At 32.4% G+C, this 20,041-nt stretch overlaps 1 protein-coding gene across 1 annotated transcript; it reads right to left on the bottom strand.

Moving 5' to 3' along the window:
• Nucleotides 1-5,808: 5,808 nt before the first annotated feature.
• On the bottom strand, nt 5,809-13,237 carry LOC130974005 (30-kDa cleavage and polyadenylation specificity factor 30). The gene is made up of 7 exons (XM_057898710.1): nt 12,634-13,237; nt 10,295-10,678; nt 9,482-9,644; nt 8,950-9,060; nt 8,537-8,605; nt 7,831-7,917; nt 5,809-7,048 (listed from the first exon to the last, which is right to left on the bottom strand). Exons 1-7 carry the CDS (start codon nt 13,038-13,040, stop codon nt 6,179-6,181), a joined length of 2,091 nt encoding a protein of 696 aa, XP_057754693.1. The 5' UTR covers nt 13,041-13,237; the 3' UTR covers nt 5,809-6,178.
• Nucleotides 13,238-20,041: the final 6,804 nt, after the last annotated feature.

Below are 20,041 nucleotides of genomic sequence, written 5' to 3'. Positions count from 1 at the left end.
AATGACAAAAGATAAAAGAAGGATTTTAAAATGATATTAATATTACTCAATTATTCTAATACTAATTAATAAAATAAATAAATAATCAAATATAAAATAATTTTGAACTACATTAAATTAATTTTTAATTATCTTTCAAATATTTTTATTATTTTAGAATAGACATTGTAAAACAGTGAAACACTATTATGCTATAATTTAACTCATCGTGTACATATTTATATCCGGGTACATATTATATTGTGCTAGCTAGTAGGGTTGGCAACATTATTGCGTCTAAATTTTGAATAAATGATATATGTTGGAAGTTGGAACAAAATTAGAAACGATTGCTCAGATTCGTAGTGGACCATCCACTTGTAAATGTGAATTACTATAAGCTTTACATTTTAGATATAGAGAATGTTTGGTAACAAAATTCTCTTATTTAATATTTATTAATCATTATATAAATATTAAATAAAATAAATTTTAATTATTTTTTTGTCAACTTAATATTATTGTTTAGATAAAAAGCTCTATGTGTGAAAAGAGCGAGTTATTAGTATGTGTTTTGATTATAATTTGTAAATAAAAGTTTGTATAGAATTGATTTTACAAACTTGATTTTAATAAAAAGTAAATTTGTATTGAAGTGATTTATGTTTGGCCATCTTTATATCAAAATGGATTATAATAAAATAAATATAGTTTGAATTACACTACTCAAAATTACTTTTAAATAAAAAATTATTAAAATAGACATCAATTTAAATAATTTTTTATATTATCCTATCATTTTAATTTAGATATTTTTATTAATTTATTTTATAATAAAATTAATATATATTATTTTAAACAAAAATAACATATAAAAATTAGCAAAATAAAATTATATATATATATAAGTATTTAATTAAATATGTTATATTTTTTAAAAATTTTAAATATTAACGTACATGTATTTTTAGTTTAATATCTTAATAATTTTATTCTTAATATTATTTTAAAATCTAACATGTATGATTTTATTAATACCTATGATTAATTTTTTATTTAATTTATCTTTTTTTAATAGGATCATATTATAAAAAAATTACAATAAAAAATTATATATATCAGAATTATAATTATAAAAAATATTAAAAATAATAAAATTAAATATTTATCTTGACAGTGATGGAAATAAATCTAAAAGTTTTTGATGATGTATTTTATATAGTATATTTTTAGTTCTCTTAGTACTCTTTTTTAATACTTTATAGTTTTTTACTACTGTTATTATTATTTATGGTTAATTTTTTGTTTAATTTACTTTACCTAATGGAATCAATAAATCATATTATAAAAAGATAATAATAAATATAATATACAAAAATCGCTATTATAAGAATGTATAATGTATAATGTCAAATAAAAATTTAACAAGAAAATAAAAATAATAAATAATAGAAAAAGAGAGCTCATATAAAGAGAAATAATAAGAAGGCCAATTTTATGGTGCATATGAGTTGGTGTCTAAATTTTGCCTAACTTATTTTTTATAGTATGTTTTGATTTTTTAAAAATTATTTATTGTTATATATTTTAAATTAAATATTATTTTTTAACTTTTTTTTAGTAAATAGGCATTATCTTTTAGGCACCATAGTATTCACCAAATAAGAATTCCATAAATAATACAATAACATATCTATAAGATAAAATTGGAAAAAGAAAAATAGATGTTTAGCCCGTTAGTGAAACATAGAAATTAGAAATTGTTGCTTCTGGCGTGGTTTTAAATACAAAATCACTCTTACGTTTGCCAAATAAAAAATTAGTCAAACAAAAAATTGAAGCATTCAAAAAGCTTAAACGTGCTTTTTCTTTTCTAACGGATTTGCCAAACACACCCTTAGTCTTTATATCATCCAAAATAATAGAAAATTATTTAGATAAAGACGTTTAAAACGTATTTTTTAACAATTAAAACTTTACATATGTAATCGATTAAATCGTATTATTTTTGTCATAATTAAATCGGACAAACCGATTTGGCTAAAAAATTGATAAACCAAAAATAACTACAATATCTTATGATAAAAAATGACTAAAATACTTATATTATATTATATTTTAAATATATATTATATTAAAAATCCTAAATCTTAACCCTATGACGACACAGAGAGAAGAAAAGGGTTAGAATTTAGGGTTCTCAATATATATATATATATATAAGAGTATTTTATCATTTTCTATAATAAAGATATTGTAGTTATTTTCTATAAAAAAAATATTAATTTAGACTGGTTTAAGATTTAATTTATTAATTTTTTAAACAAATTAATTTGTCTGATATAATTTTAATAAAATAATACGGTTTTATTAAATATATATATTGAATTTTAATTATTAAAAAATATTTTAAACGTCTTTTACGCTCAAAATAATAAAGTTCACACAATATTAAAAAACAGCCTTTTTTTGTTGTTTTGAACTACTCTAATTTTTTAGATTGAGTTAAGGCGTGGATTTTCATGCAAAACAAAAAAGCAACGATGTAAGTAACTAAGCACTTTTATACTAAAGTTTTCTGAAAAAGTCTAGGGGCCAGCAGTTTTATTGAATTTTGGGTAGCATGTAACCAGCAGAGAAAGGTGAGCCATTGGATGAAATTTCACACCAATCTCACACCATCAAATCATCATTGATGGCTAGTTGATGGCTAACAATCACAAAAATTGCTGGCCCCCTAGCATTGCTCAAGTTTTCTAACGTGATTGCCAACGTAAGAGTTCATTTAATATCAACTTGGCTTGTGCCGTGTGGTTGAAGCACATCCAGGATTCAACAAAATTAATTACGAGAATGATATCTTTTAGTTAATTAATTAATTAATACGAACACATTCATTTTCGTAATACATCGTTGAAAATCTAATCCACCCTCCATCGTTGGTTGAAAATTTTTGTACCCCGTGACATCATTCTTTGCTTCTCAGTTCTTACTATACTTAGTACCTCCTTCAATTGTTTCGAAAATATCTCAACTCTTGTTAGATATATACCTTACGAGAAATATAATTCACATAATATCAAATTTTTTAAGATTAAAAATTCTAAAATATAATTTTTTTATCTTTTTATTCTAAATAAAAGAAATAACATTTTAGCACAAATAAAAAAGAATGGACATGTGGATAATATTATTCATCATGTCTCATATATAAAGAAGTGTATTATTAATTAAGTATATAACGATTGATATATATGCATCTATATATCTAAATAACCATAGGAAGCTCCTAATAATCACAAAAGGACTAGCCACCTATGATGACTCATTCTATGCAGCATCTTGTAATAAGGGAATTTACAATTATTATGTGGAATAAGTTTGTCTAAAAATTATGAATCAGCATGCTTTCGTTGAGTTGACTTGGATAAATGATCAACTTAAATTTATTGTATTTTGATTTATTTGTAGATTAACTTTAAATGCATAAAAAGTACAATAATTGTTTACATGTTATCATTGTTATACTTTAAGTTCAGTCAGCTTAATTAAATTATTTTAAAAAAATAATTTAAATAATAAATATTTATATTAAAAATAGTTCATAAATAAATTATTTTATATTTGATTTTTAAGTTTTAAAAGTATTTATTTTAAAAAAAAATACAATAAAAAAAATTTATTATGAAAGAAGTCTTTTTTTTTAACTTCTTCATAAGCACTTAAATAGTTTTTTAGAAAGTTATAATTTGGTTTTGAAAATTATACTAAATATTAATACTATTACTTTTTATAAATCAAAACCTCAAAAAATAATTTTTAAAACTTTTCAAACAAACCCTAAACATAAAAAAATTATTATAATTTAAGAATTTAATTTTTATGCATTAATAATATAAAAAATTTGCATAGTTATCTAATTGGATGTTATTATATCAAAAATAATTAATTTTTAAACTCATCACTTAATAAATGATTTGAACGCATAAATTTAATTAGATGATTATATAATTTTTTTTAACATGGGTCAAATTAAGCTCCTATAATGACATAGAAATACACAAAAAAGAAATTGGGTGCTTTATATATATATAACAATAAAAATATAAAATTAGTCAAAATAATAAATATCTTACATTATAATTAATACAAAAATGTTGGAAAAACAAATCTTTTGATAACTAAGTAAACACACAAAAAAAAAATACGATATAAACACTAGCTTATAGCATTGCTGCATAGCCGGATAAAAATATGTATATATATATATATACGGTGGTGTGGTATCTCAACGTTTCCGATTTACGTTCTATATGAATGTGGTTGGGATAAAAATGAGATATAAATATAGAGACATAAAGATATTAGAATATATTTAGGTTTATAGATAGATATAAGATAATAATTTTAATTAATACAGCATATTTGGTCTTGTCAAGTTGTGTTGGATATTGTAACTGCATTTGTATTATCCTTGACATACGAAACACGTTATTTAGAAACAATATTTAGTTAATAAAAATAATTTATAATGTTTATCCTATTTTTAAATTGGTCACTACCACTAATATCAAGTTACTCAAGTATCAACATTTTTTTTTCAAAAGTTGATAAACATTTGACTTTTAACCCTACTCAATGCAAACTAAACTCAATCACCTTAACTCAAAGAAAAAAAAAAAAAACTAACCAGCAAATAAGAAACTCAAAAAAATAAGGCAAAAACTAAATAAGATGTGCCTCAAGAAGCGCATCAGAATGCTTCCTTCCATTCATGGGCTTCAATCAAAAGATCACGAGGGATTATATCAAATGACTCCACATAGTCAAATAGTCGGTAAACAAAAAAGTATCGGATTTTGAATTTCGTCACATGCATGCAATAATTTATTGGTTAACGATAAACTCTTAAATAAACCTCAAATCTGCAGCGGATTAATATTTGCCTTCCAGAATGGGAGTTACTGTGAAAAAAAAAAGTCACAAAAAAATAGTAGTTAAGTACATTAATTTGCTATTTTTCAAAGCAAGAACCTTGATTATATCTTAAACCACCTTTTCCTCCCCATTAATTTTATGTGTGTGTACGAAACAAACTACATTCCATCTTTTAATTATAGTAATTTTTATTATTATTGTGTTTTTGATACATTAAAAAGTATATTAAGAGTGTCCATATGATTTCGGTTGATAGAAGGCACCGAGCTTATCTTTCTGTATTTGCTGATATTATTTACATCAAACATTTTTTCCCCATACGTCAACCACAGTTAAGTTTGAAATAAACTTTGTATAATATTTATCACCCAAATAGAAGAGACATCGGAATCAAAGTGCAGCGATTCAAAGTAAATATCATAACATACAAGAGTGTAATAACATGCATGACATGGTTGCACCCTACTTTGATTTAATTTCGTCTAAAAACAAAGCAAGAGAAGTACTAGTACACACACATACACTACATACATTAATAAATAATAATCTCTTATATATTATTAATTAAGCAACCAAAATGTATTACATAATCTTTTTTCTTGTTAAAACAAAATCTTTTCCTTCAAAATGAATCAAATTCTTCTAAAGTGAAGAGTTTGATAATGTAAAATAATGAGAAATTAATCATTATTGAATTTGTTATTCCTTTCATTTGTAAATTCCAATCTTAATTTAAAAGTGATTAATTTTCATTTTATTAATTTACCAATCTCTTAGAATATCTAAATTGGTCCAGAATATATATAAATATGACTCTTAAGGAAAATGAGAATTCTAATTACTTTCATGACGACACCAATTCCCAAGCAATAACCTTATAACCAGTACCATAAATGAAATGCCTTGTCACTTTTTCATTAAGGACTCTAATGTTACTATCTCTTTATACAAATACAGAGACAGGGGTACAGTCAATTGAGTATATTCATAATCCATCGTCGCCTATGCTATGTTCGCACTACATTAGCAATAAATATCCAAAGAACTTTATGCAAAACTTACATGACCTGTGAACGTAACTGTGAACCTTTTCCTCTTTTTTTTCATTTTTTATTTTCCTGAAGCACCCCAGTTTTCCCTAGAAAAATAAATATAACTCATACATAGATATATCTGATGGCCTCATTTCATTACATTGAAAAATAAAAGCACCAGAAACCGGCATCCTGGTTAGTGACTCATCAGTATTTAGGGGCCATACCTAGTGATTAGAGCTTGCATTGGCATCTTCTAAGCTTCGCCTTCTCTTTTTCCCCTCTCCATGCCTTGACCGCCGAGGTGCCTCATCCTCGCTTTCACTATCATCGTTCCTGAAGGTGTTGACAGCATACTGATCATCCTGCTGTGCTTTGTATCCTTGCATGTCTTCATCAGGTCCACCACTTTGACTCATCATATCCTGATTCTTGCCCTGCTCTAATCCTGAACCAAATTTATCATTCCGATCATTAATTCTTTGATCCCTCTTTACAAGTCGGTTGTTATTTTGAGGTGGAGGTGGTGGCGGTGGAAACATCGGAGGCATATTAACTGGCCTACTGGCTCTTGGAGGATTTGTGCCCATCCCCCCCATAAAGGGAGGACGTGCAGGATTCATCATCATCCCAAATCCACCACCTGGAAACATCCCAGGTTGGGAAGGTCGCCCACGGAACATCATGGCTGCAGGGGGTCCTGCAAAATCACCAGAGAACCTAGGACCATATGGAGGAAAACCACGAGGGCCCACACCAAAAAGATCGGGCATACCGAAGCCATCAGGTCCAACAGGCCCATATGATAATCCATCACCCATCATTACTGGGTTAAAACCTGGCATTCCAGGCATAGGTCTGGCTCCGCGTGCAAGAGGCATGTGAGGCGGCCACATCATGCCTCTGCCCCTACCTCTGCCTTGAACAGCTGGCCCAACAACATGACCAAAGCTCTCCTCCTCTTCATCACTTTCTTCCTCTTCCTCTTCTTCGTTGTCTTCAAATGGGACGATATCCGGATTCTCTCCTCCATTGTCTGGATTCACTCCCTTTGCCTTCTCTTCTTCTCGTTTAGACTCTGCTGCAATTGAGATAGCCTGGAATAATGACGAAGAAAATTTATATAAATCCAATACCCAAAGTATTGCAGTTCAACAGAGCACCCAATGTTCCGCAAAGCCATCTATTAAAATAGCCTAGTTTTAATAGATAATTGGTACAAAAGTAATAAAATATTGTGAAGCTTAAGCTGTTAATTTAACATGTTTGAGACCTGGCTGATTTTTTACCCCAACATAACTGGGACCCAACACAAGCTATATGTCGATTAGTAAAATGATAACATGAAGCGTTGAATATATGATACTCAGACACATTAAACATGAAGTCTAGTACAGTGCTCTATAAAAGAAGGGAGATGATATCTCATATTTGTCATTTAAAGGATATGTATGGGTGGCAAAGATCTAAACTGGGGAAATGCAAACGAAAAGTTTCTTGTGAGGATAGGTATTCACCCAAGGTCAACTTTTTTATTGCAATATGTATGTTACGTTGGTATTGAGAAAATATTAAAAAGGAACATATAACTGATGTATCCATGCATACTTTATGTTTGATGAGTAGGAGCTAATTATTATCCTAAGTTGTAAAAAATTATTGCTATTATGGGTGCACTGAAGAGAACTAACTGATGGTGCAAATCATGTCTTCTCAACATATTTTAAATTAGGTTGGATAACATTATTGATATGGCCTAACAATCCTGTCTGATAGTTTCTTAGAAGGAAGTTACATTATAAGTCAAAACCGAAATTTAATTAAATGCAAAGTGCTCCTAGTCATAAAAGGCAAGACTATGGCTCAAAGGAAAACATACCATAAGCTCACTATCTGGCTCAAGATAAAGCAAGGATGCCAACTGCTCACCGATGGAGGGTTCCAGCTCCTGACAATCTCTACTTATCTGCAATTACATGAACAGAATGTTTCCTAATTATACTCCAATATGGCAGAATAAATATCTAACTTAATGCCTAAACAATAAAATTAGTTTCAAAATCAGCATGCATATGCAATATGTAGCTAGAATCAAGAATATGTTTCTTCATTACTGAGATGTCTGATTTCACTGACACCAACTGACAGCTTTAATCGTATATATATATATCAACTCTATCATATTGAAATGCCTAACAGTTAAACCTAACCATTCCCTAGTGCTCATAAATGGTGAAAGATTGCACCATCGTTAAATGTTATGTTTGTGCAGGATTTCCTAATAGAAATTATCACCACAAGAATTGGAGTAGAGAACAATTATTAGCCATGCAAAGAAAGGAATAATTAAAAGCGTAGGTAGAGTAAAAGGCAAATTGATCATAAAGTTTTCAAAAGGTAACATCATTAGCTAAATGGATCCAGCCTTTCCCATATTCAAGAAACTCGTAACTCCAAAATACAACATTCTCATTAGAGAAATCACTCCAATTAAAATGTGGTGTAGCAAGAAAAAAACTCTGCTCAGCTCAAATTCAGATCACACAAGTTGGGGGGGGGGGGGGGGGGGGGGGTTAAAAAATTACCTTCACTGGTAAATTTTCATTGTATGGATTCCTCAAATGGCGAGTTTTGTGGAATGACAGTTCACATAACTGCAGACAAGAATGGCAATTTAACAGATTACTGAATGTACCAAAAAATCTGGATATCATTACCAATTTCCAATGATGGTTCATGAACAAGTTCAGCCCAGACACAGAAGTAAAAATATATATAACTGAGAAAACTTGCGCAATACATGTTGATTTAGTCAATGAATATTTATTTAGACATTGATTTGATCCTTACATTGATGTTTATTATATCATAAAAAAACAAATTATGGTGAAAAAACTTTGTATTACTAATTAGATGTTCCACAAATAATTCAAGAACCAGTTATTTTAGCATCTATCAGATAAATATCCCATCAAAGTTGCTATAAGAACTTTTATACCTTCAACCATTTAACAGAGAAATTCCGCCCATAATGTGCAGTTCCATGAGCATATTTCCAGTTTCCCCCAGCAACAGAACCACCAATTCTGGAGGTCATCTTTGCACAACCCTGCAAAAATATAGACAAATTCAGATTCGGTGGCTTGGTCACACCAAGAAAACAGAGGCAAAGGTTCTTAAAATGTTTTCTAGTCCTCAATTCATAAAGCTACATACGTAAAGAGTTTACTGGTTGCATTTCATTCATTAATGAATGCAGATTTCAAAATTAGATATCTGCTCCTCTTGTCAAATTAAATCATCAGGAAAAACCAATTGGGTTGATGCATTTCACCCTATAGTAAGCTACTGAAAACCAAATTATACTGATTTCTTTCTTTACCATCATTATAAGCATATAAAATCTTATGCAATAATTCAAGAAGGTGCTGGATGCTTGCATCTGTCAATTGAACAACAAATATATCCTTGGCCTAAATCCATAAATTTGAACAAAAATACTCAAGTTGGATGCAAAGCAAGAAACATACCTGGAAATGGCGAGTTCGGTTGACTGAGAAAATCAGTATAACATTTTCCACAGAATCAAAAGCCTCGTTTAGTTTTGACTCGTTGCTCCTTTGTGTTGCCCATACTCCTTGTTGTACTGATAACTCCAAATTTTCACGATTGCAACTTTTAACAATAAAATACCTAAGGTTTTTGCGGAGACGTAGATCAGTTTATTTCATGTAGGTTAGAGAATAGAGATGAATCTGAAGCAACAATTTTCACAGGAAAATTTATTTGAAAACGAACCTCTCATTAAGAAAACATGCAATATTCTCATATCTGGTATAGGCAGTGGGCACATTACTAGAATAATATGACAGATACCAGTTCTTGTTCTAGCCTCAAACTTTGTGTCATAGCTTGATAATGATTAAAGAAAATATATGATAATGACCTTAAAGAGAATTATACTGTGTAAGAAGTTTTCTAGTCCTCAATTCATAAACTTTGTTGATGGGTTCCCCCTTTTTGTATGCCAGTCTTATTTTTTGTGTAAGCCCTCCCTTAATTTAAAGAATGCATCCATTTTATTATTCAATGTCATTAATGGTAAAAAAAATAAATTACATCAAGGATATTTCTGAACAGCCAATAACATAGGGCATGTAATATATATAGACAGCAACAGGGACAGCAGTAAAGTTGGGAAGAAAATACTACACAAAGTATATGCTGGCATATCTCTCCCAAACGGTAATTCAAGTTATATACCTAGTCTATCATTTATCTGACTGTAAGAATACTAATAATTTTCCGTAGCACAATTGAGAACTACTAGACTCTGAACACACCTAGATATTCCTTGAGGTAAAGGAGTTGCAGTTTTATTCGCCTGATTGGGCTGACCACTAGCAACATTTTGCACTTGGCTTTGATTGACTGGCTGCTGAGCCTGTTGAACTTGTTGCTGCTGGACATTACCCGACTCTGCTTGTAATGGTTTTCCAGCAACAGCTTGGTTTGTAGAATTATTTCCTTGAGGAAATTGAGATTTTTCAGCTTGTTGATTATAGTTTGAACCCCTTTGTTGGAAAAACTTGTTCGATGCATTGTAGTTGTAAGAATATAAATGCTGGATCTTTTGAAGGACCTCATCAACAGAAGGTGGAGGTCCAGCAGATTTAGCATGTCTGTATCGGCAATCAGGTCCATTAGGACAAAATCCTAACTTGTACCTGCAGATGCAGAAATATCAAAATCACATCCACATAACATTAAGCAGATATTTTAAAGCCAAACAAACAAGGACCTGCTTATAGAAGACTGGGGGAAAAATAAATGACTGAATAGTTGAATACAACAGGAGGATGCCATATCCTTCTGAGCCAAAAAGAGAAAAAGAGAATGGGATACATAACCAAGCCCATCAAACAAATAATCCCTCCAATTCCTTTGAATATCCAACGGAACCCCCAATAGAATTCCAGATCATCGTAATTATGCCAAGTATCAATAAAAATAAAGCTGAATTCTTAGAAAAAGTTCACTTCCCTAAATGAAATGCAACAAGGTCCAAATTACTGCAGACATTGGACACAACTTGACAGAATCTTATCCACATTTCTTCTCCCCAACCCCAGAAATGAGTCATGAAGCTCCTCCGACTGTTATGGATAGAAAAACCTGCTGCTCAGAAAATGTGTCGAGGGGGATCATTCCAAAGTTCAAGCAGCTAGGATGCAATGCAGAATGAAAAATAGCATTTCAAACTGGAAGAAATATATTTTTTTATATATAGAAAAAGAAAAACCATGTATCTTGCACATTAAGTATTTTCCAAGACTCTATTGAAATGATCAGTCTAAACTAAACTTAGAAAAAGATAGAAAAAAAAAATCTGTATCATTGACAATACTAACAACTTGCTCTATACATGGTAAGCAGCTATTCTCAGCTTTAATCTCTACTTATGACCATGGCAAGAGGTGAAGACAGTTTCTAATTCATGACTTTATGGACAGAAAAAGAATCTACTAAATGATGAAAGCAAACCTAACAAGGTTCTAAGCTCAACTAACACTGAATCCAGTCTACTATAGACAAAGAAGTTTATGATTTAATATCTATTAAGTATTCATGAATGATTTCAGCACATCATTGTCTTCCTTGTTTCTCATTCACTAGAAAATAGAAATATTTATCGCAAAGGCTTTTTTAAGTACAAAAGTGTTCAATAATATTTAGATAGCCTGTAAGCAGAGATTAAAACCTGCATCAGAAGATCCAGCAACAGATATACAACTTTTTCAGGAAATTAAATTATAATTAAACTAGGAATGGCCAAGGTCAGCTTGTGATCCAATTGTAGAGAAGATGGCAAGTAGACAGAAAAACAATAATCAGATGTCACTTACCAAGCCAACCAAGCAGCTTCAAGGACCAAATATGATCATAAAATATTTCAATGGTTATGATCATTTACAAGTACCCCTAAAGTGGCAGGAAAATTATCATTCCACCATGCAGAATCTCTGAAAACTAAAATTATTATTCTTTTTTATTTTTTTTCTTTTTACGTGGTTTACTTTATTATGTTTTTCAGACATCAAACTTTACGTAGCTCTAGTCAATATGATGCGAGACACAGCCTTTGGTTGGTCTGTCTTCACTTAAAAATTTCTCCTCCCCCTCCTTCCCATTCAAACTCTTCAGACCCCTTCTACTCTCCATATATAAGTTGCATCAAAACCCCATTAATATGACCATACTTAATAAACATGAAAATTAAGGAAATATAAACTTGAACTCAGAAGTAAGAACTGAAACAAAACACAGTAAGGTCTAAAATCTAATATCTTAACAAGTATAACACAAGACAGCCAAACAATTGTTCACAACAGAAACAATCAATGAAAAGCTGGAAAAACAAAGCTGTATATGATCATAGCCCTAAAAAGCTAAACCTTAACAGCAAGGAATCCCCCTCACCTCAAAACCATTAACCTTGGCACCACCGGTCCAATTAACAAACCCCACCACTCTTCAAAAACCTCTCACAATCAAAACAACAAACAGTTCAAAAACACAAACTACACTAACTACAACTACAGCGTTCTATACAATACACATACACAAATTCTGCCAAAAATAAAACAGTAAAAACGAACTGAGAATAAATCGCATCACATACATGTTACACTCCTTGATATCTTCGTTGGTGTGCTTGTACACGCAATCCTGCTCGCGGCACTCACCGTACAGCCGAAAGAATCGGCACACCGGCATCCTCGCCTTGTCGTACTGATGCAAGAACCCGCACGCGTCTCCCTTCATACACAAGCTCCTTAGCCAGTGCCGGCACACCGTCTGCCGGAAGCTCCGCCTCCCGGGCACATTTCCGGCAGCTCCAGGGTCTCCAGCAGTGGGCGCAGCTGCGGCAGCGCCATTGGGAACCGCGGCTGCAGCGGCCGCCGCGGTTGAATCGTTTTGATTAGAGAGAAGTCCGGCGGAGGGTGCGGAGACGGCGGCGGCAGCGGGGGGAGCAGCGTCGAGGCCGCCCTCGAAATCGAAGCTGAGGACTCCCTCGGAATCCTCCATTTGGAAATTAGGTGTTAGGGTTTTGCTAAATGGGAAATTAGGGTTTTGAAAGGGATTGATGCATTCAAAGAGGGTTGAAACGAAGAAGGAATGAGGTAGCTATTGAGCTGAGGAAGGACACTCGTTACTGTAGTTTAACAAAAGCGACGCAGTCTCACGCGAAGAGGTAGACGCTGACGCACTTGTTTTCCGCTTTTTTGTTTTCGCCTGCGAATGTATATTGGTGTTTCTATACCTACTTGTCAAAATTAAACCGGTGATCAAACCGGTCAGGTCTTTAGATTATTGGATTATTGGTTCAATTAGTGGATTATTAGTTGAATCAATTAATCCGGTGGTCTTATATAAATAAAAATAAAATATAATCAAAAATTTAAAATTAAAATTTAAAATATATATTTTTACTAATATTTTAAAAATATTTAACTATTCTAAAACAATATGAAACAGAAACAATAAGTATTTTGTTAATTTTACTCTATCATAAATATTTTTATTTTGTTTTTATATTAAAATAACTATTATTTTTAAATTTTAATAATTTATTAATTAGTTTATATCTATTATACTATTATATACTACAAGTATTTATTGAAAAATAATATTAATAGATATTATATAATTATAAAAAAAAGTGAGTTTATAATTATTGTTAAATAAAAATATAATTAATTTGAGAATGAATAAGTTTATAATTAAAATTAAAATAAATTAAATAGAAGTAAATTATTTGCTAAAAGATATTTATATATATTATTTGCATATATTAATAACAAGTTTGATAGCTTGATGGTTGTGAGTATATGTTTTTTCTTGATGAGGGGATTCGAATCCTAACTTCAACATTTTGAAAAAACTTTGAAACTCAAGCGGCTTGATCGAACCGATCTTATCGAATTTGCCCGATTTTGACGGGTTTATTCCGGATTTGACCGATTTGTTATCTCATCCAATTAGATCATCAGATCGGATCGACTTCGGGTTCGGTTCACCGATTTTTCGGTCGAACCGGCCAATCCAGTCCGATTTTGCTAACCATGTTTCTATATTTTTTTAAAAAATTCAATGAATTAATTAGCCATAATTATGTGATTACGACATTATGTCCCCCTTTTTTTGGACTAAAAATTTAAAACAACCAAATAAAAGAAAAAAATAAAATTTTAAGAGACTAAGATGTCACAAGATGATTTTTTTGAATACTCATCTCAAATTCCTAAGACTACTGGAAACTCTACATGTTGCAAATGCGATCTTAACACCGTTTTTACCATGATGTCCACCATTGTATTTGCATCTTGCAAAATTAAGCGAATAACGCACCGCTTCCAAGTTATGATATCTTTTACTGTAAACACCAAAGAATCTACACACCTGACATTATCATGAAAATTGTTAACAACAATGAAAACCTCCAGACAATCCATTTCGCAAATCACATCTTTTTGTTCTAATTTTTAGGCTAAAAAAAATTCTCTCCAAATAGCAAATAACTCTCCTTGAAGAACATTACAGCTTTTTATTGTTACCAAATAGTCTCGTTGCCAATTTTCATTCCAACTTCTGTTAATACAGGCAAAACCAATCCGATCCCCAGAACCAGAGTAACTAGCATCACAATTGATCTTAAAAGTATCCATCGAAAAAGGAACCTAAGAGCAACTAATCATAGAAGAAATAGAAATCTGTTGCAATTCAAAGACATTTCGAAGCACATTCTCGAAGGCTAAAACCATACGAGCCATTTTAAAAGGATGTCAAAGCTCATGAAGGTTAAAAATTTCTTGTTTCTAACTCTCCAAATTTATCATAGACCAGAAAAGAATATAAAAGGATATTTTTTGCTATGGAACAAGAACTAGTTCTTCAAATTTAGAGGATGATTGAAAATCTTTAGAGTCTGCCAAACAAACTGAGCTTTTAGGCAATCCCGAATATAGTAAGAAATTGTTTCCTGGTAAGTCAAGCAACTGGGACAACTATCTATAAGTGAAAGGCCTCTCCTGAGACAAAAAACAGCAATGGACAGTACCTCACAGACAAAGTCAAGCTAAGAATTTGATCTTTTCCGAAACAAGCTGACGTAAAAGCCAAAGCCAGTTCTCTCTCTCCTCCCATCCAAACATCTTATTCTTTAAGCCAAAGAAGATTATGTGATTATGTCTAGTGTTATAAAAAGTGACAATAATGAAAAAATATTTAAAATCTTGTGCCTTAAAGAGTGGATAAGATGGGAGAAAACTCTGCTAAGGTTTTGACACAAGAGGACGAATTTGTACTACGAAGCACAAAAATGATCAAAATAAGAGAGGATAGTGGATAAGATGGAGATAGCGGCACAAAATGTCGCTAGCCCCTTCTAATCACCAAAGACCTCTTATAAAGAATCATTTCTCAATCCAGTTGAATTCTCAATGGAGCTCAATAATAGCAATATGAAGAATATGGAAGACAGTGAGATGCATGAAAAGCATGTGGAGGCCGAAGCCATGTAAAATGTGCTAAGGGATCAACTAGCCAAAGAAAATTAAAAGGGGTAGATAAGCCCAACCAAATTCAAAAAAGATTTCCAAACCTGGAAAGAATTCCTAGGGACAAAAAAGATCACCCTCCTGAAAATGGGGCAACCCAAGTAGTAAAAAATAACAAGGTCAATAGCAAGTTCCCTACCCTAACCCGAAGAGCTTTGAGAAAGAATTCATGGAGCAATGGATGCTTGAAAATATGAGAAGACTACAACAAGAACAATTGAAAGTTTTCAAAGCCTCCAAAATGGTGAAATAGATGTTCAAGAGCCATGCGGTGCAAAGAATCATCAACCAAATCCCAATTTTGAAGAAAATGTGACAGAGATGAAAGTAGCGTCATATGAAGAAAGAATCGTGAAATACAAACCGCCGAACATTAACATGGACAACTCAGCGGAGGAAGTAGCAAGGAAGAACAATGATAGTCTGGACTATAGTGTTTTGCCCAGCGGAGATAGAACGGTTAACTTTCCTAACCTCTGATTGCTATGTCTCTAGTGACAACCCCCTTTTCTCTTGTAGTTATTATGAAAAATTTTATTGTTTGAAATTGTCGAGGTGTAAAAGAGAAAACCTTTTTAAAACTTATCAGAGACCTGAAGAAAAAATATGATGCAAGCTTCTTGATCTTCTTAGAAACTCATATTAGTAGTGAGAAGGGTAAAAAATTCTACGAGAAATTATATTCTAACTGGTTCTTTGTAGAAGAGGCTAGAGGCTTTGCTGGGGGGGGGGATATGGTGTCTACGGGACTATGAGGTATGGCAAGTTGACATCCTCAAGAACCATATGTAGTTTGTTCGCATGAGAATCCAAAGAAAAAATTCTGCTCCATGAAAACTCATTGCAGTTTATAGAAGTCCTCAAAGAAGCCAGTGCAGGGAGCTATGAAACAACATCAAAGATCTTAGTGCAAACAATGAGGGTCCTTGGTGCTTATTAGGTGACTTCAATGCCATCATGAATAATTTTGAGGATATGAGGGGATCTATTAATTAGTAACATGGTGTTTGTCTAGATTTTTAAACCTGTATTTTTTATTGTGGTCTCTTAGATTTGGGGTACTTAGGGTGGCCTTATACTTAAAAGCGAGGAAATTTAGTAGAGAGATTAGACAAAGGTCTTTGTAATCTAGAGTGGTGGATCAAATTTTCAGAGGCTAGAATAAACCATCTACCCATACTTAAATCTGACCACACCCCTCTTTGTCTCTAACCATCTAATATTGAACAACCAAATAAAAGAAGAAGACCTTTTCGTTGTTTGGCAACTTGGATCACTCATTCATACTTTGGAAATTTGGTGACAAATAATTGGAGAGTCAACAACACTTTATCCAATTGCATTATAGATTTACAGAAAGCTCTTAAAGAGTGGAACTTTTTTTGTTTTGGCAACATTTTCAAGAAAGAGCCAGATTTTGAGAAGGTTATTACAAGGAATTGTTAATAGTCTCAATCATGGAAGCAATTATTTTCTTGAAAAGCTTTAAAATACCTTCTAGAGAGAATATAAAAAAATTCTAACTTAGGAAGAGATACTTTGGTACCAAAAGGCTAGATGTAAATGGATCGAATGCGGGGATAAAAAAACAAAATATTTCCATGGGACTACTCTTGCCAGGAAGAGAAGAAACAAAGTAACAGTCTTATAAGATGAAAAAAACGTATTGGATATTTCACAATGCAACCTTGGAATCTATGTCTATTTTCTTTTTCTTTACTTTCTTTCATGATGACTTACCTGATATTCCTTTTATTCTTATTAATGCTTTTCCAAACCTTACTAACTCTAATGTTGTTTGAATTGGCAGGGCTATCTCCCCTAGGAAGGCAGGAACTCCATTTTTAGTATGTGAAGCTTTAAAGCTCCTGGAAAAGACAATACTCAGACCATTATTTTATCAAAATAATTGAAAACATGTCGATCCTGACATATGCCAACTAGTGGATAATATTTTCGCTAACTCGCATGGCATTATTGAGATAAATGAAACACTTATCACCCTCATCCCCAAGGTAGAACATGTGACTAGCCTTAACAAAAGAGATTGATCAGTCTATGTAACGTTTCCTATAAGATTATCACTAAGATCTTGACAAGAAGACTGTGAAGTATCATGGAGAAGTTGGTTACCCCAACCCAAAGTATTTTTGTCTCTAGGAGACATACATCAGACAACATCATCATCACCCAAAAAGTCATTTATATTATGAGGAATAAAAAAGGCCCTAAAAGTTGAATGACTATTAAAATTGATCTTGAAAAAATCTTAAGATAAGCTAAAATGGAGCTTCATCAAAGAAACGCTCTTGGACATTGGCTTCCTTAGGAACTTCATAAGTTTAGTGTGTAATTGCATGTTAATAGCTAGAAGCCTAGAATGAGAATCTTGTGGAGTGGGGAGCTTTTGGATGAATTCTCGCCCTCTAGAAAAATTCACCAAGGGAACCCATTATCACCATACATCTTTGTTATGTGTATAAAAGGTTATCTCAGCTTATAACGGTAGTCGTAGGCCATAGTTTTTGGAAACCTATTCACATCAACAGATAGAGACCAGAGCTATCTCATTCGTGCTTTTGTTGATGATCTGATTTTTTTGTGGAAGCAAACTTAGAGCAGGCCAAGATCGTCAACAAAATGCTAGAAGCCTTCTGTAACAACTCTGGCCAGAGAATTAGTAAAAAGAAAACTTGTATTATTTTTCTCTAAGAATGTGAGAACACTCCGTCAAAAATGATATAAGCAATTCCCGTCAATTTCCAAGAATGGAGGACCTTGGAAAATACAAAAGGCTTCCCTTACTACATGCTAAGACTACTAAAGACACATTCAATGGCATCATCAACAAGTTGAATGCAAGACTAAATAATTGAAAACCTTCCTCCCTATCCTTAACTGGAAGAGTTACCCTAATAAAATCTGTCTTAGCCTTTATTCCTAAATATAACATGTAAACTTCTATTTTACCCAATGTTTCTTGTAATTTGATTGATCGTTAATGTAAAAATTTTCTTTGGGGAGACACTTATTAGACTAGGGAGATCCACCTAGTTAATTGGAGAGAGATTGTCAAACCCAAATGATCTGGAGGACTAGGCATTAAGCACACTAAAAACTTGAACCATACTTTCATGATGAAAGTGGGTTGGAATCTGGTGGAAAAAAAATGATGCATTATGGGCTAGGGTACTACAGGCCAAATACAATTGCGGCAATGACATCTTGTCGAATATCTCGAGAAAAAGAAGTGATTCTAACCTTTGGAAAGAGATTTGCACAACTTGGGATATAGTGTGAAGTAATTCCATATAGTGGACTGGTTATGGCTCCCGTAACAAGTTTTAGGAGAATAAATGGGTGCTTACATTACACAATCTTCAGCAGCATCAAGTTAGGTGATATCAAAAGTGGAGTATTGCTCTTTTCTGAATAAGTTCCTTACTATTTTTGGTGCCTAAAATGAAGATAAGCTCAAGGTTTGGCTCCCGGAAGATGTCATCAGCAAGATTTGTGCCATGTCCCCACCTTCAACTTAGAAGAGTCCTGACCATATATCTTGGGCCTGCTCCTCAAACGAAGTCTACTTATCAAACTCTCATCGGGGAACAAAGTGCCATGGACAAAGTCTTCAAACTTACCTGGAAGTGGCAAGGTCTTGAGCGTATTCGGTATTTCATATGCTTAGTTGGGAGCAATGTTATTCTGATAAATAAGACAAGAAGAAAGGCACGCCTAACAACTAATGCTAGCTGTCCGAGATGTGTTGTAATGGATAAGGAAATGCTACATATTCTACAGGATTGTAAGTTTGCAAAAGAGATTTGGTAGGCTCTTTTAGTGCAAGGTATTCTCTAAGACTTTTCACCTTGAATCTCCATAACTAGCCTTGTTTGTATAGAGTGGTCATTTCCTCTATTTGGTACCACCAAATCAACTAGCGTTTAAAGGGAAGGATAGCCATCACAATGCAGTCACCAACTCCATTTGAGCGAGAGCGTAGAGATCAGAAGAGCTATGTACACAAATGGCAACCCCTAAGAGAACTGAATTGAACCTTCAGTCTCTGATTCGATGGAATCCCCCCCCCCCCCCAAGCAGACCAATAGACCATTAAACTTAATGTGGATCAGTGGATGGCTCTTTTTTAGTCAGTCAAACAATGCTACCTACGGAGGATTATTCAGAGATCACTTAGGTAGATTCATCATCAATTTCTCTTGTCATATTGGTAGCTGTTCTATTGTGTATGATGAGCTATGAGAAATTATTAAAGGTTTAGAGATAGCTATTGTCAAAGATTTCTACCATATCATAATTGAGTTTGACTCCCAGATGGCGATTAACTTTTTTAAGAATGGCTTCTCGACTATGCACCCCTGCTACACTCTTTTATTAGACATCTTCATCCATAAGAATCAAATCCAACATGTTGAGTTCATCCACACCCTTTAGGTCTCCACTTATTTG

Source organism: Arachis stenosperma, chromosome 4 (genome assembly GCF_014773155.1).
Source record: "Arachis stenosperma cultivar V10309 chromosome 4, arast.V10309.gnm1.PFL2, whole genome shotgun sequence".
In the NCBI taxonomy this organism is placed as follows: domain Eukaryota; kingdom Viridiplantae; phylum Streptophyta; class Magnoliopsida; order Fabales; family Fabaceae; genus Arachis; species Arachis stenosperma.
Note: the sequence above shows the minus strand (reverse complement) of the source record. Positions and strands in the feature narration are given on the sequence as shown.